General features: G+C 45.3%; 1 protein-coding gene across 3 annotated transcripts in view; it reads left to right on the forward strand.

Moving 5' to 3' along the window:
* Nucleotides 1-27,858, forward strand: part of LOC408898 — a 38,991-nt gene that overhangs the window by 3,089 nt on the left and 8,044 nt on the right. Inside the window, exons 2-5 of one of the 3 annotated variants that reach the window (XM_026441642.1) lie at nucleotides 10,897-11,007; nucleotides 13,348-13,519; nucleotides 16,654-16,783; nucleotides 26,702-26,940. In XM_026441642.1, coding sequence (XP_026297427.1) covers nucleotides 10,897-11,007; nucleotides 13,348-13,519; nucleotides 16,654-16,783; nucleotides 26,702-26,940 — 652 coding nt within the window. Of the gene's footprint in view, nucleotides 1-10,896; nucleotides 11,008-13,347; nucleotides 13,520-16,653; nucleotides 16,784-26,701; nucleotides 26,941-27,858 lie in introns of those variants that run through there. The other 2 variants (XM_026441644.1, XM_026441643.1) reach the window with 2 other exon arrangements.

Here is a 27,858-nt window from a genome sequence, read left to right on the forward strand (position 1 = left end):
ACAAATAGAAAACGCTTTTGTGATAGCACGCGCGACAATATCCTTCGATATCCTCCGAGCTGGATCCGATATAAATTGTACACGGCGCTCGATTCGAAAAATTGGCAACCCGCGACAACCATTCCGCTCCCTCGACTCGTTTCCTTCGATTCGAGCCCGGTTTCCAACCGTGCCGTGCGATTAGATTCCATGGCACACAATTTTTCGAATAAATACACATTTCTTAGTATTTCGAAGATTAGGAAGAGAAGAGGGAGGATCCGTTCCTTTCCGTGGAGCAACGGGATCGCTGGGTGGATAAAAAAAACGAGACAAAAGATAAAAGAATAGAGTACGCGGTAGTAGTAATCGAGGCGAGGAAGGAATTTTTCAATCGCGAGATACGCGATTCTCGATATCGGAGCGTTTCATGCGGCTTAGATGCAACCGGCACGCAACGCAAGCGTCCTTTTTCTCGTGCAAGTCTTCCGGAACGGTCCATATCAGCTTTCCTATCCAACCTCGTCGCCAGACAAAGAGAACACGACGATCGCGGATCTATAAATATCCGAGAGAGTCCAGAAACGCATCTATAAATATCGGATCAGCGCACAGGCCAGGAATAGAGAGAAAATCGCGGCTAATTTTCCATCGGAATAGCAATCAACGGCCGTGTACGCGTTCTCCGGCCTGTCGAGGAGATATGCCTCGGGGAGGGGAAGGGAAGAGGGAGGGGAGGAGGAGGAGGAGGGGGAGGAGTTGGAGAAGCGCGGTCGTTAAGTCGATTCCTGATTGACGGTTGGAAACGTTATTCGGCTCGCGTGTACTCGCCACGTACGAAACGGATCGAAGCGAGAGCGCCCGTTCGTTTCATTCCCGATCGTTCATTTTAGCGCCATGTTTTTGTAGCCGCTCGCTCGGCTTAGAATCCGCTTCCTAGCTGCCACGCGTAACCGTTGCGCCGATCACGCGCGCGAAACGGGCCCGCCGCGTGAACGGAACAACCGCGGCAGCGAATCGCACGCGTGAAAGCAACAAACGCTTTTCACAATGCGATCGGGGGATCCTCGGCGGGATCCTCGTTCTTCAAACTCGCGAAAAAGTGAAATCCGCCGATCGACTTTTCAACCGACTCGCCGCATTCCTCGTGTTCTCGCCGCGCTATTCCCCGTCCTTCCGTATCTACGCCGTCTCGCTCGCAAATACAATTTCTAACCGAGTGAAATCAATATATATGTATATACATATACATATGTACACGATGCAACATCGTACGCTGCCCGAAAGCATTACCGCGTAGCGTTACATCCGATTTCACGCTCGGCGATAACACGAGGCGAGTGAACGGAGAGGCAATCCGTCGTTTCGACGAATCAAACATCGAGTCAAAATCGTTCTATTCGATACAGGAAGAGGGAGGATACGGTTCGAGAGAGAGAGAGATGTATCGAAAGCGTGGACGGAGGAGAGGGCAAAGTTTGTTGGTTCGAGTCGAACAACTAGACCGTCGTCTGCTGAAATTGGAGAAGGATGGCGATCGCGCGTGTGTCGCGACGACGACGGATACACGGCGCTGTCGTGTCGTGTCGTGTCAACTTGCGCCGAGTTTGTACAAGCCTCTCCTCGCGAATTTAACTCGCTGCCTCTCGCCTGTCTTCGTTTCTTTCACGGGGCTGCGTCGCTGTTCACCGCACGAACGTTGTTGCATTCGCACTACGCCGAATGACAATGAGACGGAGACCGATACGCGCGCCCCGCACACACGCGCTTCCACCGTATGACACACATTTCGTTCACCTCTCTTGTCTTCCGCGGACTGCAGCGGGTACTAAGCGCGTGCGCGCGCGTCCCTATTCGCGCCGCATGCGTGTTGGGCCACATGCGTGAACGCGCCCGCGCGCGCACGCCTGCACTCGCCGTGGGGACGCGACGTCGCTATCCAACTGCCTAGAAACCCGAGCTGACCCAGTGTCTCCCGCGTTTAATCCTTCTGAAATCTCTCTCCCTCCTCCTCCCTGCTTCTCATTTTTATTATTTAATTCTCCTCGATTTTTCAATCAAGTACTTGTTAACTATTTTTCATTTTTCTTACAGTCAATTTTCATAAAGAAAGAAATTATTCTTCTTTCTACGTTTTTTGAGAATTCGTGCAAGATAAGATTAATTCTGTAACGGCACGCGAGAGGAGCGAAGATAATTTCAAAGTCTCGCGTAAAAAACTGTTCTACGTGATCCACCGCGAAAGGATTACGTGCGCGATCTTTCTTTCTAAACAAGAAGGAAAAAAAATGATCTCTAATGTCGATCAATTATGATTCGATGAATTTTTCGATTCCTTTCGTTGCGAATTGAGAGAGCTTGTCTTCGTTTTTTAAATCGAATCGAGAAGAGAGAATTTTTCGGACGCAACCACAGGAACTCGTTTTCTCTTCCGCGAAGGCACTTGAAAAGTTTCCACTGGTCCTTGATCGTAGAAGAAGAGTGCGCGTACGCGACGACGACGACTACGACGACTACGACGGTTAAACGACACGATACAGGGACGAACGACTCGTTTGCAATGGGTGGAATGGCGAGGTATAATCGTTTGACCGGCAGACAGACGTGTGACGGGCATTCCGTTCTGCTCGTTTACTAATTAAAATGTGGAGCCATCCCCGAGCGCGCACCGTGACCGGAGTCTGGCCGTTCCTTCGTTCTTCTTCTCTCTCTCTCTCTCTCTCTCTCCCTTTCTCGCCGCTTGAATGTTATCAACATCCGCGCGTTTTCTCATGGATCCGATTATACGTTTCGTGGAAATGTGCAAAATCATTTCGCTCGGCCTCCATATTTCAAAAGATTCTATAACGTCTCCTCAAGGATTTGTATAAATATAAATATCCCTCTTCGATAATATCTACTTCTTATCTCTTTCTAGAAATATTATTTAAATAAAAATATTTGTTTGAACGTATAGATCGCAAATCGTTTCGTTATCGTTACGAATATAAGTTAATAAAATTTGTTGCAAGTGTTTCGTTGTTAAAAAGCTCGGAGTTATAGATTAGAAGGCGAGGAAGGAAGTCCATCCCTTCGATTACGCGTCCACGGAAGCACGGATGTCGAAGGAAGCGGCCGAGAGATTTTTGTGAGGACGCGAGCGAGGAGGAGCATCACTCCGTGAAGCGTGACCGGAGTTAGTTATGCAACGTTTCGTTGCCTCGCGTCCTTGTCGCCCGCATTGGTATTATCTTGCCTAGAGCGAGACCGATCGATTACGATTCCTCGCCTTGATGACGATTCTCTTTGCCGAAAGACGAAGGAGAAGCGTTCGATATCGATCGATACGTCGAAGCCATTTCGAGAACGGCGAAAGAAGTCGTAGGAAAAGTCGAGGAGGAGAAACTTTTTCTGAACATACGTCTATCGAAACACACGCGTCCATTATCTCCGTTATGCGAGGTATATAAACATAGTAATTTTCGCAAGCGTTTTATTCTCTTTCTCTCTCTCTCTCGAGAAAAAAACATTCTTTGTATCTATTTTTAATCACACGTGTAGGAATAAGTAATGCGACGATTAAGGAAAAAACATGCTGAAACATTCGCAACATTCGTCAATTCGCGAGCCGATAATCGATAATGAAATGGAACGATGAATTCGTGAGTCAAGCCATGAATACATCGAGGAACGGTTTGATCGGATCCCAGAATTGGCCTTGCGGTATTTATACGATTCTATACGTTTCCTCGAAATAAACAGGAAGGTCCTCGAACAACGAGAACGCTCATCAATAACCAAAACAAATTCGTACGATAGTTTTCGATCGATCGATCGTCGAAATTGCTGTCCTATTAAATTCAACGTTCCGACTCGAGCGTTATTTTCTCTCTCTCTCTCTCTCTCTCGAACAGTGTAAGTAAAGAAATCATTCAGATCTTTGACACGAAAACGTTGAGCGCGCGCTCAAAGCAAGCAAAGGCAGGTGACACACGCGATAGCCGCGTGTACCTTCCACGCATTTCTCGCACCTCGGTTCGAGATACAAGGTTAGCCGTAACTGTGTCACTGTCAATCAAGCTCATCGGTATGTATAACGCTCATCTAAACTCCACACAGCCTATATGCCACGCGGCTTAATTATTTTCATGGTCTGAAGTACGACAAGGGAATGTGTCATTCCATCCTGACGAACGTAAGAAAAAAAAAAAAACAACAATCTGTTAATGTCTCCTTAGAGAGAAAGAAAGAAAGAAAAAACTACATTCCTCTTGACATTGTCGAGAATAGAAAACGTAACGTACCTGTCGAACGAGAAGACTTTATCGCGATGAATTCTCGAAAAAAAAAAAAAAAAAAAATTCTTAATGCGGTTTGGACACAATGGTCAACAATCGTTTAAAAGACCGATCAATTTGCTTTCGAGAATTCTTCGAATTGTCTGGAATGGACGAATGGCTTATCCTTGAACACATCTTCGTTCTCTTATCTAGCGTCACTTTAAACGCATTGTAAATCACAATCCACGGAATCGTTCTCTTCGTGTATATATCTCTATCTTACGGTCGTGGTAGTTTGATTTACCTTTGTGATCGACCAAGAGTTGGGCCGAGAGTATGGCGTATAAACTCATTAGCAATACAAACAATGGGATGGTTTCTCGCGAAATTCCCAAGCGACGGGAAGGAAGGCCTTGTAACGTAACGTAATTTTCAACAGTCGAATCCACGTTTTTTACAATACCGATTAATTAGCAACCGAACAGTCGATGCTAATCGCCCACCGCGCTTATGTAAACTGACCGTACGGCGTACTTCCGCAATTGCTTTTATGGGACTGTGGCGGCAAGTGTCTTCTAACGGCAACAGAGAAAATTACTATGGATCGATGATTTTTTCCCTTTTTCTCTTCTTTCCCCTTTACGATCTCATCATCGTACGATTGTAACAACGTATATTTCGCGATGATCTCGAACGATGATAGCATCGATACGCATTGTATTCAGATATCGCTATGCGCACAATGGAAAACGATCGATCATTATTCGTTATCTTTTTATTTCGGATCTTAAATTTTCGATCGAATTATTCTCTCTAATTAAACACGTTTCAAAATCTATTTACTCGTAACTGCGAAAGATACATTCTCACGCCAGGAGGAGGATGGCGCCATTCGTGTTGCGAGCTTCGATACGTGATGTGAAGCAACGTGTATAATCCAAGATCAAATATCTCCGCCACGATACCAACGCAACTGTAATACTTGCTTTATTCTTTTTTTATGATAAGAACGCAATTTTTCTTTTGTCAATTCTACGATCAAATTTCCAATCGTATAATCCGTCTCGTTTCAACTGACTCGTCCAATTGAATTGCATCACGGATACAAGTCGACAAAGCGCTCGTAGATACAAATGCGAAGCTATAGTTGCGTTATAAAGATCGAAATATCGGTTATAGCATCGCTAGTTTTACATCCGTATCATCTCCTCGAACGTGTGTTTAACGCGTTTTCGCTTTCGTAACAATGCTTATTCGTTCACGAGAACGTCGATTCGTGGGCGGATAAGCTCTCTTCCTGTTACAAGATGTTGAATCATTTTCTACATTTGTTTTTTTTTGGGTCGTCATCTCCATCCATTTCATATATATCCAAATATGATAATTTTCATGGAGCAAGATTTCTACGAAGAATGGACTTCCCCAAAGTCTAAATGAAGACAGATAGCGCTACGCACGTGAAATATATTCGTCTTCGAGACTCGTTTTCGCACAAACTTTCGAGTAAGTAGCCTGGCATTCGAGTTTGGGCTTCGAATATAATATTCGATATTTCTCTGAAGCGGTCATCGATGATGGGAACTCGTAAATCACGCGTTTGAGCCGCGATTTCAACGATTCATAAATCACTCTCGAGATGTCTCGAAAAAGATAGCGCCCCGGGGATTGGTCGAATCGAGCTTCGAAGATTTCAAACCTTCCTCGATATTGCCAAAAAATACGTTCCAATATTTTTTTCTCCTTCTTTCCGAATTTTTAACGTGTCGAGAGATTGGCAGATGAGATCGATTTTCGAAAAATATTGTATTAAATTGTCGCACTCGTTCGATCAGAGTTTGAAACGAAATAACGAAAAACTTGTTGTATATTTATCCAACGCGTACGTCTCGAGAGATTCGTTTTCTCTACGTTCTTTTTTTTCCTTTTTTTTTTTTTTTCCTTTTATCTCGAGACTAGAAACTTGCCAGGTTCTTAGGAAAGAAGCGTTTATATAGAAACGGTTAAACGTACTTTGGCCGACAGAACAAAAGGATCAGGATTCGTAATGCTCGTTTTAACGAGACTAATATTAGCATAATTCGATCTAAAACTATTATTCAACGTCGCGCGAACAGGATGGGGATTGTCGTAAAGCATAATTTGGACGATTCCAAGTACCTTGTACAAACTTTTCGAAACGACTAATTATGCAAGGATTCTCCAACGCTTTTTTCTCTCCAGTTTGCGTAACATTTTTATCCCCCTCGATGAGAGACGAACGATTCCTTTCTCGGAACCAATTATACGCGATCGCGAGGATAAAGAGACGCGGTTCGATTCGTTTTTCCGAGCATTTATCAGCAGAGCAATGCCCGTTTCAATCAACCACGGCCATTGCACCAACCCTTTTTACTCGTATCGCGTTCTCTTTCCAGAATACGGATGGGATAATTCGCCGATTTCGAGAAAAATTTCCTTCGTACGGGAGAAGGACAACGTCTCTTTAAGAAAATTATCAGCGCGAGAAGAACGCCGATTTTTTTTTTCCTTTTTTTTTTTATCGCCGTAAAATTTTCGAAAGCGTTTTCTACCTTTCGCTCGACACGAAGAATTCAAAGGAGAAGGACAGAGATATATTATTGTAAAGATATATTATCTCAGCTTCTTCGAATCCATCCTCGGGAAGGATCTAACAATAAGAATAGTTCTCGCGGTCTTTCATAAATAATTCAGCAGCGTTGGTAAAAGAAGAATCGGCGACGAGGGAACGGATGAAACCGCCATATTCGTCGGCACCGCCATGTTTTCGGTCGGATCCGCGTCGCGATTATATTTTCACTTCCGCTTCTCGATTTCGTATCGTGACGACCTGCCGGCCGGCCGGCCGACGTCTCTTCGGTAAATAAGAATGATGTAACGCGCTTAAGAGCGTATTAATATACGATTGAATAAGACAAATAAGAATCTGGAAGGATCGGGTTGGAAACGAATCGCTGGAAGATGCGACGAAAACGATAAAAGGATGGACCTTGACCGTTACTTTGCAGGATCAAGCGCGGATATCGAGCTCCTTATTTCCCTCCTCTGCAACTCGTCCGTTCCTTCCTCGCCCTTCCTCGTCCCCGTTTAACGCGCTTTCCGCGTGCTGGAACACGCGACCTCGCGCGTGACCGGCATCCCACCGTCTCCGAATCGACCACGAGACGATCCATAATCCGATTCCGCTTCCCTCCATTCTTATATACACTCCTTTGAAACGGATCGATATATGCGAGAGAGTAAAATCGGTCGTCGTGAAAAAATCGCGAGGAGAGGGAAGCAACGTTTTCCTGGTCGAGTTTCGTAAAACGATGCTCCACGTGTAATTATTTCGTAACCCGGCCGCGTTTATGCCGCACTGCGCAAGCGAGCGTAAGCTGGTTTCGCCGCCCGTTAACGCGTGCGCGCGCGCCGCTTGTTTCTCGCCGGGAAATTTGCATAATACCGAGCGTGTAAATTAACGAAAGTTTATTGCCGGCAGGCAGGCGGGAAGGCAGGCGAGTGGGTGGGCTGTTGCATCGGGGGGAGGGGAGGGAAAGCAACGACCGCCGCAACGAGTCCGGGATCGACATTGTTCCGGAATGGTTTCGCGAAAACGCGGACACACCGCGGACAAGCGTGGACGCGATAAATAATCGACTCGGCCGGCGGCCGAAGGTGGAGTATCGTTCGGCTAGTTAACGCGGCCTGTGACTCACGTTTCACCAATATTTAACATTCCGCGGTGATACGAAAGCGGTTACAAGCGCGCCGGCCACTTCCTACGCGTCTCCTCCGCGGTTGAAAAATAATCGTGGATTTCAATCGACGAATTTTCTTTCCGGCTGAAGAAAAATTCGCGTCATTCTCTCGAGAAAGCGAGAGAGAGAGAGAGAGAGAGACGGGGAGAGGATCAATTATCGCTCGAAATTTCTATATCGTAAACGGTTAGATTACGCAAGCGTTGCGAATACGAAGAAAGTTGGCACATCGAATCCACGAAGCGAAGATTCGCACGTTCCAATCGAATTTTCAATTTTCCAAGTGGAAAGCGAGGCGACGCGAGATTTCGCGTTTCGATTTCGTCGGAAACCGCGAAACGAGAACACGGGAGAGAAAGGAAGGACTAAAAAAGGAAACGATCACGGTGCGCCACGGTAAATCACCGTTATCGCGTTACAATCATCTTAATGCTCGACATCTGGCCGACTGTAACGTAGTCTTCGCCCCATTCACCCAACCAATTCGAAGAGCACGCGCTTCGCTCGTCCACGCGTCGTTAAACTGCTCGATTCGAAGCTTTACGTACGACGACGTCTTCTTCGCTTCCATCTCGTGAAAAAATTCGCGAATCGAGTAATAATCGATAATCGATACAGTGATTCTTGGATCCATCTTTCGAGAAAAGGCCAGTTCGAAATCGTTTCGAATTTAGCTGCAACGAATGCAAAGTAAATACGCTTGCGGTTTCTTTTTTTCTCTCTTTTTTTTTTTTTTTTCTCTCCAACTCGTTACTCGACTCGTCGAGAATTATGCGAATCGGTCGGACAGGAAAATATCTTTTCAGACGGAGAGAAGTTCGCAAGTACCTCGTAACGTATTGTTGGCCGACGAGATCTCCGCGATTCGACGTACAAATTCATGTAAATCACCGAGTGGACGGTGACGCAATGCACAAAACATTATCTTGGAAGATGCGATTAAATATGCAGCGCCGTTGGCTCGTCCATTTAATTACACTCATCCTTCTACGTGTTTAAGTATTTCATAAATCAATCGTTTGAATCTTCTCGAATACGCCGGAAACGAAATCTATCTTTCCATCGATGGATCATTTTCAACGGACCTAATTAATTCTGCATTAATTTATTCGTACATTCTCGAATCGCGTAATTGAAACGAGCTCCGTTCAAACTTACGTTTCGAATTACGCGACGCGATCTTTGATCGTTTTTTGTCGTTCGACTTTGCACGCGAACGGAATATTTCGCGTTGGTGATAATGGTGGAGGAATAACACGGCGAGTGGATCGATGAATGGGTCGGAGAAGGCGTAGAAGTATCGCGTAGCGCGCATTTGTACACGTGGGGGTTCGTGACGGGCGTGTTGGGGCCGCGCATCGTACCAATCGTGTGGGACAATGCTTCTCTCCACCATGACCCACTGACACGCAAATAAAGCGATATATTCATAGACGTCGCGATTTTTATCATCTATCATTATCGTCCCGCGGCCAACTTGGCGTGAGCATGATTGCGCAACGATTTCGCCGCCCGTCCAATATCTTTCAGAATCTCGGACGGGCAACGACGGGCCGTATTGTTTATCGAGTTTCGAAACGCGTTTGAGAATTCGACGTATTCATGCTGGAATATAAAATGTACCGCTATACTTTCACTCATTTCCAATAACATTTTTCTTTTCCTCTCGTCTCGCCCATTTTGAAATTTCTGAAAAACGACGATGGAGCGACGATCGAACATTCGGTCGTCATTGATGGAAATACATCCGAATTTCGTGACACGGGACAAATTTCGTGCTTTAAAAGAATCGTTGATCGACGTAACGAGAATTTGTAACGAGAAGAAGATCTCTGGAAGGAAAAGCGGTTGGCGTGGATCCTCTTAAAGGTTATAGAAAACAAGGAGGAGGATCGAACGTTACCCCGCTCGTTACGGCCTTGCGAATACAGTTGGACGAGATACTTTCAATGCACCGGATATCCGAGGTGGTTTTTACGCGGTGGCTTTCTTTCTCTCCGTTTCAATGCCAATAAACTATAATTTCCTTTGTGAAATGCAAATACGATTTATAATAGGATTTCCTTCCACCGTTTCGCGCAATCGAATGCAACAATCGTGCACACTTTCGACAAAACGCGTACGATGCACGCGGATTTTCGCACGATACGCTCGTAATATAGCTAGAAGCAACGTTTATTTACCAGCGCGTGTCGGCCGAGAACGCGTATGGATACGAACGGATAGGACGACGGCCGTCGATAATTCACGGGTTTTCACTTTGGCCTCGTTTGCACTACGTTCCATCGCGCTATCTACAGCTGCGGGATTTGAATTTAAAGTCATTGTCGCTTCGCGATTGGTATTGACGAAACCTTCGGTATTCATCGTCCTTCGATCATTTCAACGTGCCCGCCGCAATTATATATCTTCTCTACCGACCACGTTCCCGGCAACGTTTAATGACTCTATAAAACTTGCGAATAACAATGAATCCTTCGAAATCGTGCACTGTGCAATGTGTGCCACTCGGGGTATATACACGATGAAGCGTTTCAACACGAAAATATAATTGCGAATTCAATGTACTCGAAACTCGTAAAATCGCTCTAACCCTGACACACATTTCTCACCGTAGGATTCAACAGTTGCCGAATATTATAAGTCACTTCACCGTCCATTTTCCGCGATTCCAATTTCCAAAAGGCGACGATCGATCGATAATTGCACTCATCATCGGAAAGAGAAAACGTTTTATTCGTTTACCGAATTTTATACATCGAACGTCGTCATCGACATCGTTTAAACAGGTCGATCATTTATTTTTTAAATAAATGCTGAAAAATAAATAAACTCGATATTCACGAAAAATTGTACGACGGTAAATAATACGAATGTTTTTCTTTTTTTCTTTTTCACAGATGGAGGGGATCCGTTTACAAGCTAATCTGGCGAGAATTGTTGGCCTACCTGTTCGTCTACTACGTCATCAATTTCACGTATCGATATGCGTTGAACGAGCAGCAGCGGGTGTGAGTACATGAATAGTTCATTTGAATATCTTCTCGCCGTAAAGTTTCCCTCCGTGAAGGTTGACGATAATTTGACGTAAGGGAACGTAAATTTACAAATTTACAATTTACAATTTTTGCACAAATCTTCGCTCGAGAGATACGAAATGGAATGATAGTTTGTTCTCGTTCGTATGATACAACGTATAATAACGATAACTTAAGAAAGAAATACCGATCGAATTTCGTTCGAGAAAGTTTGAAAAGCGAAGGCTCGATTAAGCTCGAATCTTTTCATTTCTCGGGATTTCCTTTTTCCTCGCGAATCGATGAAGGAAAGTCGCGCTTCGTTGAGAATTTTTTTTATTAGATTACGTAAACGGCATCTTTTCGAGCCGCAAGGAGAATAAAAATATCTTTCTCCATTCGCGGTTTTATCTCGCGAAGGAACGGATGGTGAGGTATCAGCTGCCGTAACTGCGAACTTTGCGACATCGACCTTGGTCGAGCAACAAAAGCTTTCTATACCATGACCGGGATTATATTTCATCGGTTATAATATCGGCAAATTTACGACGAGCCCCCCAATCCCGCTCCCCCCCTCCCCTTCCCACCTCCCTTTTATCAGCATTATATCGTCTCTTTTGTCCCGCGCACGAATACGTTGAAACCTCTCTCTCTCTCTTTCTCTCTCTCTCTCTCCTTCTTCCTTTCTTTTCCTTTTATCATCGCGTTTCGCGATTCGTCGTTACCCTTTTACACGAAGCTTTTACGACGACCACCAGATAAGCTCTCCGCGAATGTTGGCCGCACCAATACAAACGGGGCCATTAATCGCCGCCGATAAAACCGAATTTGTTTAATTACGACTCGCCTTCGATCGATCGATTTATCCGGAACGGAGGATCCCATTCGAAAATCAGGATTTTTCACAACAACGATTGTCCAACGATCGAAAAAAAAAAGAAAAATCGTCGAAACGAAGGATCGTAAGAAGCGACATTTATACGCGTCTGTTTTAGATATATTCGGTTATACACGGTTAAATCGGTGGATATCGTATATAAAATTGTTTCTCCCGTACAAAGCGCGAATTTTGTATAATACCCCGCGGAATGTGGCGGGACTCGTCCAGGGTAGGCATTAAAAGACGCATAAAAATGTAACCTGTTATTTACGCGAGAGGAGATAAGAAAAGGAAGAAAAAGGAGAGAAGATCCCGATGGTTGGCCGACGTTAAAACGGGGCCCCTCCCCCCTCCTTTGGGCCGCTTCGATTCGCACGGTCTAAATTTAGAAGCTCCGTAGGGCCGGTTCAGGTTAGGGGACTGGACGGGCCTCCCCGACCGTCATAGGAAGAGCCCGATCGGATGGGAATATAAAAACTTGCTCGATCGTATACTCGGAACCGTAAACGTATATCTCCAACCGTAAATTTTTAATCTTTTCATAGAATTTCTAATATCCGCTCATCCGGATTCTCACTATTATTCTTTTTCCCTCCTTTGTGAAAAAATAAAATAAAAGTTTTTTTTTTCGGCCTATTTTTTTTACCTATGAGAAAGAGACTTTCGAGTAAAAATTGGAAGAGTAGCAAGTAAATGAATAATCATTTTAAAAGATACTTTCATTTTTTTTTTTTTCAACGAAAAGAAAGAATTTACGCGCAACTCGACCCAATAAATCGATGAATTATACGATATTCACCTTCGTCGTCTTCTACTATTATGTTTAAAGCACAAACAAAATCAAAGCGGTAAATCGAGTAAACAAAGGTGCGTTAACCTTAAGATCCTCCTCTAATTGCGCGTATCTTAAATACGCGTATCCATGCGTGTTAATCCGTTAAATTCTTCGAGTTTCTTTTAGCTTATTTAGCGCGCTATAACACGACTCTAATCATATTTCGCGATAGACGCGCACGTTTGTTCGACGCGAGGCTAAATATAACAGTTGCGCGCAAAAGTGGAACGCTCTGAAAGAGCGTAGGATCCGTCGAATCGGTCGGAGATCTGGCCGCTTCTCGCACGGTCGCCCGTACCGCTAGCAAATTTTCGCGAGCAGTTGCGAAATTTCGATGGAAATTCCCATTTACCAGGCGCGGAGTTGCCGGTGGTGGTACGTGGTAGTGGTAGTATCTGGCCGAGCGACGACGTAGGTATCACCTCAACCTTGCTCCACTTGTTGGAGAGGCGGCGCGAGAATTCCACCACGCGCTAAACAAATATTTGAACGCGATTCGCAAACGGCCGCCCTCCCTCCCCTCGATCGCTCCCCCCTCCTTCCTGAAATGAATCTCAGATTTGGATCCCTGAGCTGACATACACGCGATAAGAGTGTCCGCCGATTGTGTCTGTTGCAGAATCTTCGAAAAGATCCGATACTACTTCGGCAATTCTAGCGAATCGATACCGATGTCGTTCGTGTTGGGATTTTACGTGAGCCTGGTGGTGAAGCGATGGTGGGAACAATACAAGCTGCTACCCTGGCCCGACAACCTGGCCCTTTTTATCAGCGCGGCCATACCTGGTAACGTAAGTATACGAAAGTGAGATCTGATTCTCGCCGCTTTGTCGACAAATCGGCGATGCGGAATGGAATAAACAACTATTACTGGGAAGGGAATTTAACTGGAAGGAACGGAGTTTCCAGTAGCCGAGAGACGAGTCGAAAGAAACGCGATAAACGCGCACGCAGCCTTGCACGGATACCAGCGATCGTTGCGTTTGTCTCATTACGCTAATGAATTGCCGTGACACGTTTCGATGTCGTTAACCTAAGTAGGTGCCAGCTCTCGGAGTCACGCCACACCTAGAAGCGAAAAAAATGCGCGGAATGATCATCCCATAATTGGCAGTCGAGCGAATCTTCTTCTTCTTCTTCTTTTTCTTCCTTCTCTTCTTTGTCCTCCTCCTCCTCCTCTTCTTCTTTTTCTTCTTCTTCCTCTTGATGAGGGTCTAACGGATGATCGGAGACTCGGATAGACTCGGTTTCTCGAGAGGTTGTTCGACCGACCCTTGGCACGCGATTCCAACTTCTCTGGCACACGTGTACGAGCGCGTGAAATTGTCGCCCATTATCGTTACTTTCTCTGATCGCCTGCTCTATACTACCGATAACGAAAGTTACGAACCAACTCCACTTTACTACTTTCGTACACGTCCGTCGCGTATTACTTCATCACCTTATCTAATTAAACCAGCGAACCGACTATCGCGAATCTTTCCAACAATTCCACATATACATATATTTTATGAAAAAATTTAACGCGTTTTTTTTCGACCGATTAATTTAACGAAAATCGACAGGATCGGTCACGATTCTCGAGGATCGATGCGATCGGCCAGTTCGATCGGAGACGAGTTTCGAATTCGTCGGGGAACGATCTTCCAACCGTTGGTTGGTCAATGACACAACGACGAAGTGAAAGTGCGACGTTCATATCGTAGCAAGAAAGAAGGACGAACCTACGCGCACTTTGCGATCAACAGTGTTACGTCCGTCCTTGTTACTCTTCTTCGATCGTCCCTCCGTGAAGTTTCGCGCGCATGGAATCCGGCTGGAAACTTGCTACTGGATACGAGTTTTCCGTATTGTATCAATCGCTTCCTCGTGCGATGTTTTCCCCTCGATATCGATATCGATGGAAACCAATTTATATTCGAGAAACCGCGTGATTTTCGCCCGAGATCCGTGGAACAATGGAAGCTGCATACGAAACGGTAGTTTTCCTCGCGTATGTGCGCGACACGCAAAGTATCGGATTTGTGAATGAGCAGGGCAGCACGAGCTTCTGCCTTTCATTGAAATCTAATTGGAATTCAGGTCCCGAGGCGAGAAGGATGCCTCGACTCCCACCTTCTTCTTCCCTCCCCGTGGGGAGGATCCTTTTCAACCCGTGCATTTTTACACGCGCGACGAGTCGCGGAATTCCGAGGAAGAAGGGACGTTCCGCTCTTTTGAAACCCGTCGAGGGGGAGAAAAAGGTTTCGGCTCGGTTCGTTGCCAGAGAGCCACCGGGAGAAACGAGATCCCTCGAGCAAAGCTACGAGGAGCTTTTACCGTCTTTGTTTACCGTTACTCGTTTCAATTTCAACCGAGAGAAGATCGATCGACCAAGGTAAAAAAAAAAAAAAGAAAAAAAAAATTCGAGGAGCTCGTTTAGAACTCAATCGGATTAACCTTTGAGATTGTTGTGCGCGAGTTTCAAATAACTAGAGAGATTGATAACGTGGCATCGCTCCGGGCAAGAATCTATACGAAGCTAATTAACGTATAATTGTGAGTCGTTAAGAGAGAGAGAGAGATATTACGGAACGCAACGTAAGCCCATTCTTTTTCACATTCGTTTTTTGTAAGTAGCGAGAAAAGAAACTTTGAAAACGAATGTAACGCAAAAAAATAAATTTCTTAACCGCTCGCGATATAACAATCGACGTGTTTATATTTGCGATATACGTATTTCGTAATTGCAGCAACGGTCGAGCGAGGAAAGAGTAATTCGATCGTCGAAAAGTGGAAACGAAGGTAGCGATGTCGAAAACGCGACGTAGAGAGAAGACGAGAGGTAGGCGCGGGTTTAATTATAATGGAGAAGTAAATCGCGTTCTCTAGCGGGTTTGGGCGGATCGCACGGCTCGGCTTCGCCAACTTTCTTCGTGCAGATCGCAACGGGTTCGTTCTAAATCAGCACGTGGCCTGCGCCGTACGTACGTATGTACGTACGTACGCCGTTCACCGTCCACGTGTTATTAGCCGGACGAAAATTTTAGTTTCGACAAACTTTCTTCGATCGTTGCGCGCATTATATCGAGCGGACGAGACGTGCCTCGATCCACAAAACGCTTCATCCGAATCTCGTCGTGTTCCACATACGTAACGATTCAATTAACGATTACCGACACGATTATATACCGCTCGTTTCGACGATCGACGATGCGGCGGAAAAGACGGCCGGTCGGTTTTTTTACATTTTTTTTCCATTAGAACGAGCCGATTGTTTATCGCGCGTGGAAATTTTTCGGGAACCGTGCGCCTACGATTTCCGACTAAATTGACATTCCGCCGAGCGTGCGCGATCGTTTACCGACGACGCGTGATCGACGTTTGATTACAAAACGGCCACGCGCGCGCGATTACAAAATGCGCGCGCGTCGTTTGCCAGAAAACGAAAGGAAAAATAGCCGGCAGGCGCCACCCTGGGTTTTTCTCTCGATCGATATATTGGAATCGGTTGGAAACCGACCCACCGATTCGCGATCACGGGCCAAAAGAACAAGGGGAAAGTGTGTACAGAGACATGGGAAACGTGTCCGGCATTCGTGTGCGGCCTCGGAAACGAATTTTGTATCGAACACGTATCGATGATACCGATTTCCTTTCATTCTCCGTGCTTATTCGTTTGATCGCTGCTTATAAATATTCCATTATCCGCGTAATAGAATGCTGTTCGATGACCTTGGGGGGAGACGTGGCGGGACGGGAAACGAAAGAAAACGTTCGTCCTTTTACCCGTCCTTTTTTAGAGAAGCTTCGATACCGCCGCCTTCGTCTTCCGTTTCTCCCCTACCTTTCCCTCTGCGCGCACACTGCGATTCACCGTGCGCGATTTTCGTTCACGACGACTGCGGACAGTTGCAAATAATTTTAAAATATTTTCACATTGCAGGACGAAAGAGGCAGACTGATGAGGAGAAACATCGTGAGGTACGCGGTACTCGCGTACGTCATTACGCTGCAAAGGATTTCGTTGCGCGTTAAGAGACGATTCCCCACGCTTCAGCACATCGTAGATGTTGGTCAGTGAGTTATACATTTTATCCTAGACCACTTTTATTCTCTTTTATTCGATCTTTAAATACACTCTCGTTTCGTCGAATCATAAAGTTGAATTATTTACGCGAGTAAAACGAAAAAGTAACTTTTTCTTTTCCGTAACAACGAAAAAAATCGATATCTCTTCTTTCTATTCAAATCCGTTTTTTTTAACGTCTTGATCGATTTGCATCTATATTTTTTATCGTCAAACAAGATTCAAAAATTTAACGACGAATCGTAATTTTCAATTTGAATGAATTAATAATTCGTAAAATAAGCGTAAATATTCGATTCGAATCCCTCCCCTGCCAACTTCGAGGACGTATTAACCAATTAACACACATGCCACTTCCTACGCAATTAAGCGCTTTTTATGGTAACAAGGACGATTTAATAACGACAGAAATACGCGAATCCTTTCCAAAATGGAGATTTTCGGCATTCCCCGAGGAATTACAATTAGTCCTTAATAAGTAATTCGTATGGATCCATTGTATGTTAAGCAACGTGGTATTTGCATGCTGAAACCGTTATTTAATCGAAATTGAATCATGTGTCATGCATAACCTTCAAACGATTGCCTGACAACATGTAACTGTACGTCTGTGATAGAAATGTTATTTATACATATGTTTCAAGTCGTTACTTTGTCTTTCGACACTTTCTTTACTTAGAGTTTGAAAACCTTGAAGGAATGCATGGATCATTAAATTTACATCATTTGTCCTATCCTCGTTTACGAGAGAGAAAGACGAACGAACGAACGAACCAACGAACGAACGAATAAACGAACGAATAAACGAACGAACGAACAAACGTACACATCAAGCATTCGAGCATGACGATTTTTAGATTTTCGGAATCACTTGATTACACTTTTATGCACACTTTTATTCTATATTGAAAATCGTATTACTCACTCTTGTTGTTTATATCCGTCATTTTCTGCAAAAAAATTCATTTCTCTCAGCTCGACGAACGATCGATGATTTCCCAAGACGAGTGGCTGAAGAACGTTCGAAAAGTTTTCCACATATTCTGAAATAACGTTTGATGTATCGTCGAGATGTTGGCGATTCGAAACGATGAGACGATTACTTTTCGAGATAATGTAACTATCATGTATCAAAATGAAACTAGAAATTTTCCTTCTCGAAATTAATTCGACGTTACGATAATTGTAACGTATCCTTAATAATACTTTGCACGATTAAGAGATATTACGAATTATTATTGAATTAGCTATTGTTCACGATATAAGCGTTTCGATATCAATTTTCTTCGTAAAGATTGTACGTGTATACATACCGCATACTATAAAATAATGTACTGTCTTCTCTAATTTGTTCAACGTACTATTAACAAACTAAAAGTTATCGCGAACACATTGCTCGAGCACGTATATATATATACGAAATATATACGAAACAAACGTATCGTTTGTTCGATTCGTCGAACAAAAAAAAGTCGCGACAATGTGCATGACGTTCGTACGCCATATTTGTTTGACACCGGTAAAGTTGCGCGCGCAGCGTTCAATTGCTAAAACGAAGATTGCAATGGCGGTATTTTTAAAGTCATATCGCACGATTCAAAGCAGGATTTTTATTTCAAATTGAAATGGAACGTTCGAAATTGAATTTCAATTTTACAATATAACGTCCCAACTTGTACACCCAAGTCGGAAATTGGAATTTTTTTATTCGAAATTCTAAATCTAAACTTAAACGAATTAAATTTCTCGGACTCGAGAACGAAGAAGAATGGAATCGCGAGGAAACGAGATATATACAGTGCTCGAAAAAAGACTGGATACGTTTCTAGAGAGAAAAATATTTTTAACAGTTCTCATTTAGAATGCAATTGAAAAAACTGTTTCTAACGATTTTCACAATTACGCTTACGGTATCCGTAGACGAGTAGAAAGAAACCGTTTCTTGGAGGATGCAAAAGAAAGACTCGAATCCCCGAACGGTTTTTGCGAACCGGTGGCGGATGTTCGCCTCGACTAGAAATAGCACGGATTTTTCAGGCGCCTGTTCCGCGAATCTTCCATGAACATGAGCATTCCGCCGGCTCCCCGCCGGCCGGAGAAATAAGTGACAAGAGTGACAGCAAAAACCGATCCTTCCGTGGAATTATCTTTGCGGACACGTTGGTATCACGCACACGAATCGCGAAAGAAACGTGCGGTCGGTTGGTCTGGTCATCACGGTGAAAGAAGAATCGCGAAGACGATCCAAATCCGTAACTATCCACCGGCTCTGGAAACGAGCTCGTCCGGCCAACAACGGAACGGGGAGCCGATCGTCGCGTGAGATCTCCATTAATAATTCATGTAGCGAGGATGCAACGCATTCTTCAACCTTTCGAGAGAAAAAAGAGAAGACAGAATTTTAAGCGGTTACCGACGCCATTCTAGATGCGTGGCATCGAACGTGCCGACTAGTGAACAACACCCAGACGTAATTGTGATTTTGCGGCGTTACGACCTTCCGAAGGATTACGCCGATATTTACGATCGCGTAAATAAAACATGGTGACCGGCCGTGATCTTGAGACAGGAGCAAGTTGGAGGACGTTTTCGGCTCGATGCATACGATGTATTTCGAAAATCGCTCTTCCGTCTCTTTCGCTTCTTTCTTTATCACGCGTCTCCTTTTTCTTTTTTTTAATCTCGGATAAAACGAATTTGGAAATAAATTATATAAAATAAGGAAGTAGACGATGTTTAACGAGGACGCGAGATATTAAGAAGGTTATTCGTAATTTTAAAACGCACGATGTATACATACGTAAAGTAAAATAATAAAAATCGGAATTGTTCTATTTATAACATTCGGTCGTGTTCTTCTTTGCCGAAAGAAATGGAGAGAGAGAGAAAAAAAATGGACTACGTTCGGGTGCAATTCTCGATACAATTGCAATGAGTATTCAACGCGTAACTGTACGAAAACGTGCGTACAGCAGATTTTAGAGCGCTTAAATTGCAAACGATTCTATTTACCAGTCGCATCGCAACCTAACCGTTATGGTCGTTGACTTTTGCAATACCTTGCGAAAGACTTTTGCGGATGCAAATCGGTGCTAATACCGAATCTGTTATCTGATAGGTAGAAAGAAAAAGAGAGAGAAAGAAAAATTTCAAAAAATTCGAGTTTCATCGATCGTAAAAAAGACTCGATATATCTTATCGAAAAGTAAACCGCGCAATTTACAAGTTTAGAATAATTATCGATGAAATCGTCGAATAAAGCATCGAGGTAGAGAACGCGCGAGCGACGTTTAAAAAACGATTAAATTAAAAAAAAAAAAAAAGAAAAAGAATCCCGACGAAACGAAGGCGTGGATCGGTTTACGTGGATGTACGGTGACAGGCACGAGAGAGATCAGAATTAACAAGGTGTAGCAATTCCGCGAGAATCGGGATCTGGAAATTGGCGAGGCTGGAGCGAATCTCGAGAGCTGGGTCGCCGGCGTAAATCGAACGGCTCGACTCGCGCCGCCAGGCAATTTTCACGTGCGTCCGGCTAATTTTCAAGAAGCGAGTCGAGACCGCTTAGAAACGCGGAGCGCCGGCGCCAATTCCTCATCCTTTTCCTTTTCCTTCTTGGCGGGCTACTCGTTTTGCTCGCTGCACCGCGCCAACCGGACCAGTGCCAGCCATGTAGTTTACCATCTATTCCCGGACCCGAAGCGACGTTACAACAACCTCCTTCTTCCTTCTCGCTCTACCCGCTTCGTCGTCGTGCTCGCTTTTTCCTTCCTCCTCCCATCTCTCCCCCTCTTTCCTTTTCCCCCTTTCTTTTCCTATAAATATATATAAATGTAAAAAAAAAAAAGAATAATATTAATAATAATCCTTCTACGCTAATTATAGTCCGCGTCTGAAAATTATATCGATACGCGGTGTCATTCGATAAGATAATCACCGTCTGTCTCCGCTTTTCCCCGGGGGTCTCTCGCGTGTCTTTCGATTCCCTTTCGTCCCCTTCCCCCTCCTCCCTCCTCCGTGCCTGCACCCGTCGAACGCTCGTTCCAATCGCCACTTCTCGTCATCACTGCCATTCATTTTCACCGTTACAGTGAGGCGCCTCTCCGTACCTTCTCTAAACCGTTCTCGAACCGTTCCCCGATTTATCGCCCGGTACGTCGTTAACCCCACCGCCCGATCGTCGTTTAACGATCGTCGCGTCGTGCCAATTTTCAAAACGTTCTCTTATCCCAACTCGGCATTACGATATTACCTTCGAGCAACACAGCGAATAATCGCAAGCCCGATTTCAAGATGCTCGAAACTCATCGATATCATCGAAATCTACTTATTACGGGTATATGTAAATGACACGGTTGGTTAAAACCGGGCAAAAAATAGAAGTTTAAATATAGACGGACATAACGAAGGCCTTAATCTATCTTTGGCCACGAATGGTAATTGGCTAGACCGTGTATATATATATCGAGTATATATTCGCGATAGACGCCTCGAGGATTCGCGGTGGTGCGCGAGGAAACCATCGCCATCATCATCATCATCATCATCATCATCATTATCCTCAAGCTCGGCGTCATCATCATCTCGGCCACATCCACGTCGGCCACGATGGGAGTCGAGCAAGAAACTCGAAAACCCGTTTCCTCCTCGTCTCTTCCACTTCTTCGCGGTACTCGCTGTCTCCTGTATCGATCCACGGTGCTCCGTGTCCATCCTTCTTCTCGGCCGACCGTAATACGCCGCACGCGCTACCTATATTTAGCACGAATTATTGTTCCGACCAGAATTTCTCCTCCATTACGTCGACCGCTATCGGCGCCTGCCCGATGCGCAAGAAAATAATTACAGCTACGATCGAGATGGGAATGCGCGCATGACTAAGCCCGACGCGAGATTTAACCAGGTGTCGACGCAATGCCTCGAATCCTTGAACGCGATGGCGCGGAAACGGAAATCCGCGAACGGATTGCCAACCGTGGAAGAGGAGAGACTGGCTCTCTCGATGGAAAGAAAGCAAGCTATTCGTCCTTCGACGACCACGTCGCCGTTTACGGAAGCGATTCGGATCGATCGTTTCTAAAATTAACGGAACGCCTCCTCCCCTTCCGTTCCCTTGACCTTTCCGCGAACAGTTAGAACGCGTACGCGTCGTTGAACGCGTAAGAAGACGGCCTAATTTCCACCATCGAAATGCTGGAAAATACGACGACTGGCCGATGTTCCATCGAAGGGGGTCACTCTTACCAAGCTCGAACAAAGAAATCGACGTTCGTAAAGTTTCGCGCTTACTTTTCTTTTTTCTTTCTTCTCTTATCTTCTTCTACGCAATTGAGAATACATGTATATATATATATATATATATATATATATATATATATAGAGTATATAGCGGAGGAACTTTGATTTCACGCGATCACGTGAACAAAGCGTTATTGATTGACTCGTCGATGACGAATATATAATTCAAACATTTCGCATCTGTGCAAATCGATCGTATTTTCATGTCCGTTTATTACACCTCCGTTTTATTAGTGTTGCGTGCGTCAGAGGGAAACGATATGGCGACTTCGGAACAACGGCTTATTTTATCTTGGAATATTCAAAGGTAACGTATCTCAGGTGTTCCCCGTTGAACCACCTGCACCGCTTCTAAATATAAACGATAGAATTTAGACCTGTTTACAAAACGTGTATATATTATATCCCGAAAAATCGTCCGCAGAATAGAGGCGAAACAATCCATTTATCTTCGTCTCTCCTTATATTCGGTTCCAAACACTTTGGTTCCGAGACGGATTTCTCCCATTCCTTCCAGGCGTTCGTCGATAGTGAAATCGTCAATGACGCGATGCTATCGTGAACACGATATTTGTACATATATATACATATATACATATATTCATATATACAAATATACATATATTCATACATACACATATATATGTATATACACGAATGTCTGCGAATAGTTGACCGTAGAGGCGTGCGCGAGGCGGTTCGATTTTCTCTTTGGCAGACAGCTCTGATTGACACTCAGGGCGCATCCGATGCTCGCGTGTGCGGATTTAAACTTGCCCGCTTCTAATTACGCGCCGATATTTCCTAATCGGAGCACAGTTTCACCGGCGCCAAGCGACGACGAGGAGAGCTGTTGGCGAGTTGGCCGGCGTTTGCTCTACCGCTCGCGCGCGCCAAAAACCACCGCTATCGTCGTCGCGCGCGCGATAAATGTGGATCGCGCTTCGACACCGGTTTCACCCTTGAAATCACGCTCGTTCACCGACCGATCGCGCGCGCGCGCGCCGCTTGTGCACCAGCCTTAAGGGAGAACAAACTGGACTGGGGTAGAGAAGGGAGGAAGGAGGGAAGGAGGAGAGGGGGAGAAGAGGGGACTGGTTTTCTCCGTCCGAAGGATAGTTTTCAGGCGTCGTCGGTCCGCCAACTTGGAATGGGCAAAAATAAGAGGAGAGGGAGAGAGAGAGAGAGAGACGAGGAGCACGGTTGATTTTTTACCTTGGTGGCGACCTTGCCAGCCGAGCAAGGATCCTCGCGTTTATTGACCCCGACAACCATTCTCCTGTTTCAGCCTCCTCCGTTCTGCGTTCCCGAGAGCGCATCCGAGTTGCTCCCGGACCGCTCCTCCTCCTCCCCCCACCCCCTCCCTCCCTCCTCCCGCCGTTCGCTTATCTTCGTCTTCAGCTGATGCTTTCGAGAGGTAAACATCCTTCGGAAACGGGTATGGCTTCTTCTTATTCGGCCGAGTCGGTTTCAGTCGGTGAACTTGCTCGTTGCGCGACCACGTAATTTTCTTAGATATCTCCTTTGCTCGGCCGTGTAATCGTTTCTGAAAATCCAACTGTTTTGCTCGTCTCTTCGGACTACTGTTACCCGTTACGTACTCGATTAAAATGATAATGAAACGTCTCGTTCACCTGGCGCAGTGCGTTGCGCCATTTTTCTCTCTCTCTCTCTCTTTTCTCTTTTCTCTTTTCCTTTTCTTTTCTTTTCATTTTCGTTTTTCTTTCCCCGATGATTCGCGTCATTAACGAGCCATCATCGCGCGGTGTACACGTTGCATTCGTACTCGTTTACATTCGACTCGCAATCGCCGCATTAAGATTACGTTACATTTATAGCAGAGGTGTAAATGACTCGTGTCAAGATTCAATCCCGCCCTCCCCCCACTCCTCCCCTTTATTAATCACGGGCGAGTACACACTCCCGTTGATTAATTTACGATTCGATCTCGTCCGTAATCGTTACCGATATATTTTCAATCGACGCGATTAAATAAGTTTCGCGCGTCAACTCGAGACTTTTTCACGCGCAAAATCGAATCGATGGCGGCGTCGATATCTACGGTACGATATCCACGGCGCCGCCATTCGATCGACCCCCACGCGCGAATCGTAAAAACCTGTGAAAGTGGGCATAATTCACTTCCGAACAACGATATTCGCTTTCGAAAAAATTTCGTTTCGAGTGGATGGCGCCGCGCATTTTTTCCCCCTTTTCTTCTCCTTTCCTTTTCTTTCTTTCTTTCTTTCTTTCGTTCGCGCGCGAAAATCGCCAAGTGTAACGCGCGAAAGCGGCCAAGTTTCGCCGAGACCGAATAAGTCTCTGCTGGAAAACCCGTGTCTCGATAATGCCGGGATAAGTTTCGTATTCGAAAGGAAAGGAAAAAGAAAAAGAGAGAGAGAGAGAGAAAAAAAGAATATTTTTCACGTTTCATCTATACGTATTATATTATCAGAAATTCCGTACAGGATGATTAATGCGATTTCTCTTCCGATAGTTCTGGCGGTGGCAGAAAAGGCGCGCTATATAACGGTAAAATTAAAAATGCTCGAGGTATCGCTTATTGCGGGAATTGAGGCAAATTGCCGCGGATGATCGCGAAACCGATGGATTAAACGTTAAATATAAACGTTCCTCCACGTTCGTGCTTCGGATACGTTTCCAGCGCCATATTCGCGGCTCGGGCATGAATCACACGATGAGTTATCGCTCGCGGCTCTCTCGATTGTAAATTCCCCGGCTCGATCGGCACAGAAGCCGTGCGACCGTGCGATCGTGCGCGTCAAGGTCGCGCACGCTGAATAAAGGAACCGATCGATCGAATCGATCGAGACGGTCGTAGTAGCATCGGCAACGGTCCGTTCCCGATTTCGACCGTTTCGAGCTCGCTTCTGCTTCGTCGGATGCCACGATGTGCAACTATGTCTCTCGCTGGAGGAGGATGGCGTCGCGTTTCTTCCATTCCTAGGCTTCGTTGCGCGGATCACACGATCCTCGAACGCACTCGTTTCTGGTCTAACAATAAAAAGATTCCCCCCTCGAGAGAAATTACCGCGTTCCCGTTATCCGATCGGATACCGATCGAGCGTAGTTACGATGCTCGCTGCGATCGCCCCGACATTTAACGTCGCTTTTCTCTCTCTTTTTTTTTCGTTTCTTTTTCTTTTTTTTTTCGCGACCGAGGACGATCGTTAAAGCGTCCACCCGGCGAGAATCTGGAACGCGTTGCATCCGTGAAATACAGAAGCGTCGATTGTTGCTCGATCGCTGTTATATCAGATTTTTCCATTCGCGCGCAATCTTGAATAAAAGTGCATCGTGTTTTGAAAATCAAACGCGTAGCTTTGCTTTCGCGGTCATCTACGCGTGTAAGCGCATATTATTCTTACGGTATAGAGGGAAAAGTAACAGTTTGTGAAATCGACTGTTATTTATGAAAGATGTTTTCTCACGATGCTTCTCCCTTTCTCTCTCTCTCTCTCTCTCATTATTGCACGTTAAAAAAGGCGTATCGATTTCGAGGTCACTAATTACAATACGGATATTAGACACGATGTACTTTGAACCGATCTCTCGATTTCGTTTCGACACGCAGGAATACGGTGGTATCGATCGTCGTTCCCTCGTAGTTATTGGTGCAAGCTTCGTGGAATTTCGTTATCTTATCCGTCCCTCTCGTGGAAAATCGTGGCAAGAAAATTTGGCGTGTAAATATTTCCCGCTAATCGTAGCCGCGATCTGCTTCGTTCTAGAAATGTCGAGCAAAAGGTTACATAATAAACAAACGAACGTTTACGCGGACCGCGAACGGAACGGAAACCTGGCGACGACTCGGCATTCCTCGAGCCCCGATGTTTGCTTCTCGTTCGGAAATCAATGGCCTTACATTTTGCGCCGCTTCGTTATTCGACGCGCTCGTCTATCGGCTGACTAATAGCGTATTCTCGATCGCGCTTTTTGCAATGTGCATCGTCCTCCACGTGTTTCGTGTTTACACGGACGAGTCACGTGTGAACCACCAGCCACACGAGAAATTATATAATCGAGTCACTCCTCGATCACGTTGATGATGAAACAACAAGCCCTTTCTTCTTCCCGCGACACGTTGCCGCGGATCCACTTCTCCCCACTCCCCGACAATTCTTCCCCCCCCAAACATTCGAACGAGAATTCAATTCGAATTATCCTCCAGTTATTCGTTCCATTGCATATCGATTCTGTCAAAGTTGTGGATACAAGGATTGCAATAATAAATATATTCCTGGAAACGCGGAATATATAATTAAACAGCGATGCGCGTAGCAACCGATGCGGATCGACGAGTTTGCAAAGTTTCGCGTGTAAACGGATTGTACAATGCTCGGCGAGGGGTATTAAATGGATACGGCGGGGAAAAGTAGGGAGGGAGAGAGGGAGAGAAGTAAACTCGTAGGATTTATCGATCGAGGTACGGGCGAGCGACATTTCGTGCGTCTCGCACGGTGAAAGTTCGCGGCAGATCTTCGTTTCGCCCACCACGTTTCTACCTCGATACGGTTTCGTTTTCACGCTCGAAAGTTTTTAACTTGGAGTGAAAATGAGCGTACGTTTCGTTTGGTGTTTCCAGGCCTGATGATGGAGTCCGAGAAGAAGATCTTCGAAATGATGAACAAGAAGGCCGCGATGTCCAAGTACTGGATGCCGCTCGTCTGGGCGACGAATATCATCAACAGGGCGAGGAGGGAAGCGTTGATAACCAGCGACCAAGTAGTGCAAACCCTTCTCGTCGAGTTGAGCGACATCCGGAAGAGGCTTGGCGCGCTCATCGGTTACGACACCGTCTGCGTCCCCCTCGTTTACACTCAGGCAAGTATCGCGAGATATTGGACGGGCGAATCAACGCCCAGTGTCAATGTTAATGACGCTCCGTCCCGACGGAGTGTTACAACGTGTTCCACGCCATAGATAGCCGGATAATTTTTCCAAAGCGAAAATCCTCCGTACGCGTGTATGTGTGTTTATATACACGCATTTGGCGCTAATTCAATAACAATAGAGTTTTAAAAGAAGAGTTTCCTCTTCGCGTCGACGAGGATCGCCGAGTCAAAGTCAAGATTCGATCATTCCGTTTCGAATCTCATTGAGAAATATCGTTAAGAAGCCGGGTAATTGCGATGACGGTGTTTATCGTCATTGAGAAATACCCGAGTGTTTTAAACGGACATCTTCATCCCGAGCCTATTCTCGTCGCATATACTCGCCTCTCCTCCTCTCTCTTTCTCTCTCCCTCTCTCCCGTTGATACTGTTGACAGCTTACTCTTGTAGGGATTGCGTAACTCTCAATTCCGTTGTTAGCTTTACAATAACCACGTTTTCTCCTCTCCCAGCCTCCTCCCCTCTCCCCTTCCCCCTCCCCCTCCTTCCCTCTCTAATCTAAACTTTTTCTCCAATGGACAATCTCTCCCGTATCTTTCCGACTCTTCCAACCGTTCGTTCCACGCTTATCTTCACGCGAGAGTACGAACAATCGCGCCTCGACACGTTCGGCGTTAAGGGAATACGGCCGTTTCTTCGAACGGTGTATTTCGATTTGACCACGGTTGAGCAGTTTCCATGGCAGTTCGGAGTTAACGAGCGAGGCGGCCGAGGCGGCAGCCCCTCGATCATTAGAAAGTACGTCACCTCGTTGCAACGCGCCGATATATCATCGATCGATACGCTCCTGGATGCGTAATCGTGGTCGCCGTCGATCGTAGGGATCCTCGAGAGTCCCTCGAGAGAGA

Source organism: Apis mellifera, linkage group LG7 (assembly GCF_003254395.2).
Source record: "Apis mellifera strain DH4 linkage group LG7, Amel_HAv3.1, whole genome shotgun sequence".
Taxonomy (NCBI): domain Eukaryota; kingdom Metazoa; phylum Arthropoda; class Insecta; order Hymenoptera; family Apidae; genus Apis; species Apis mellifera.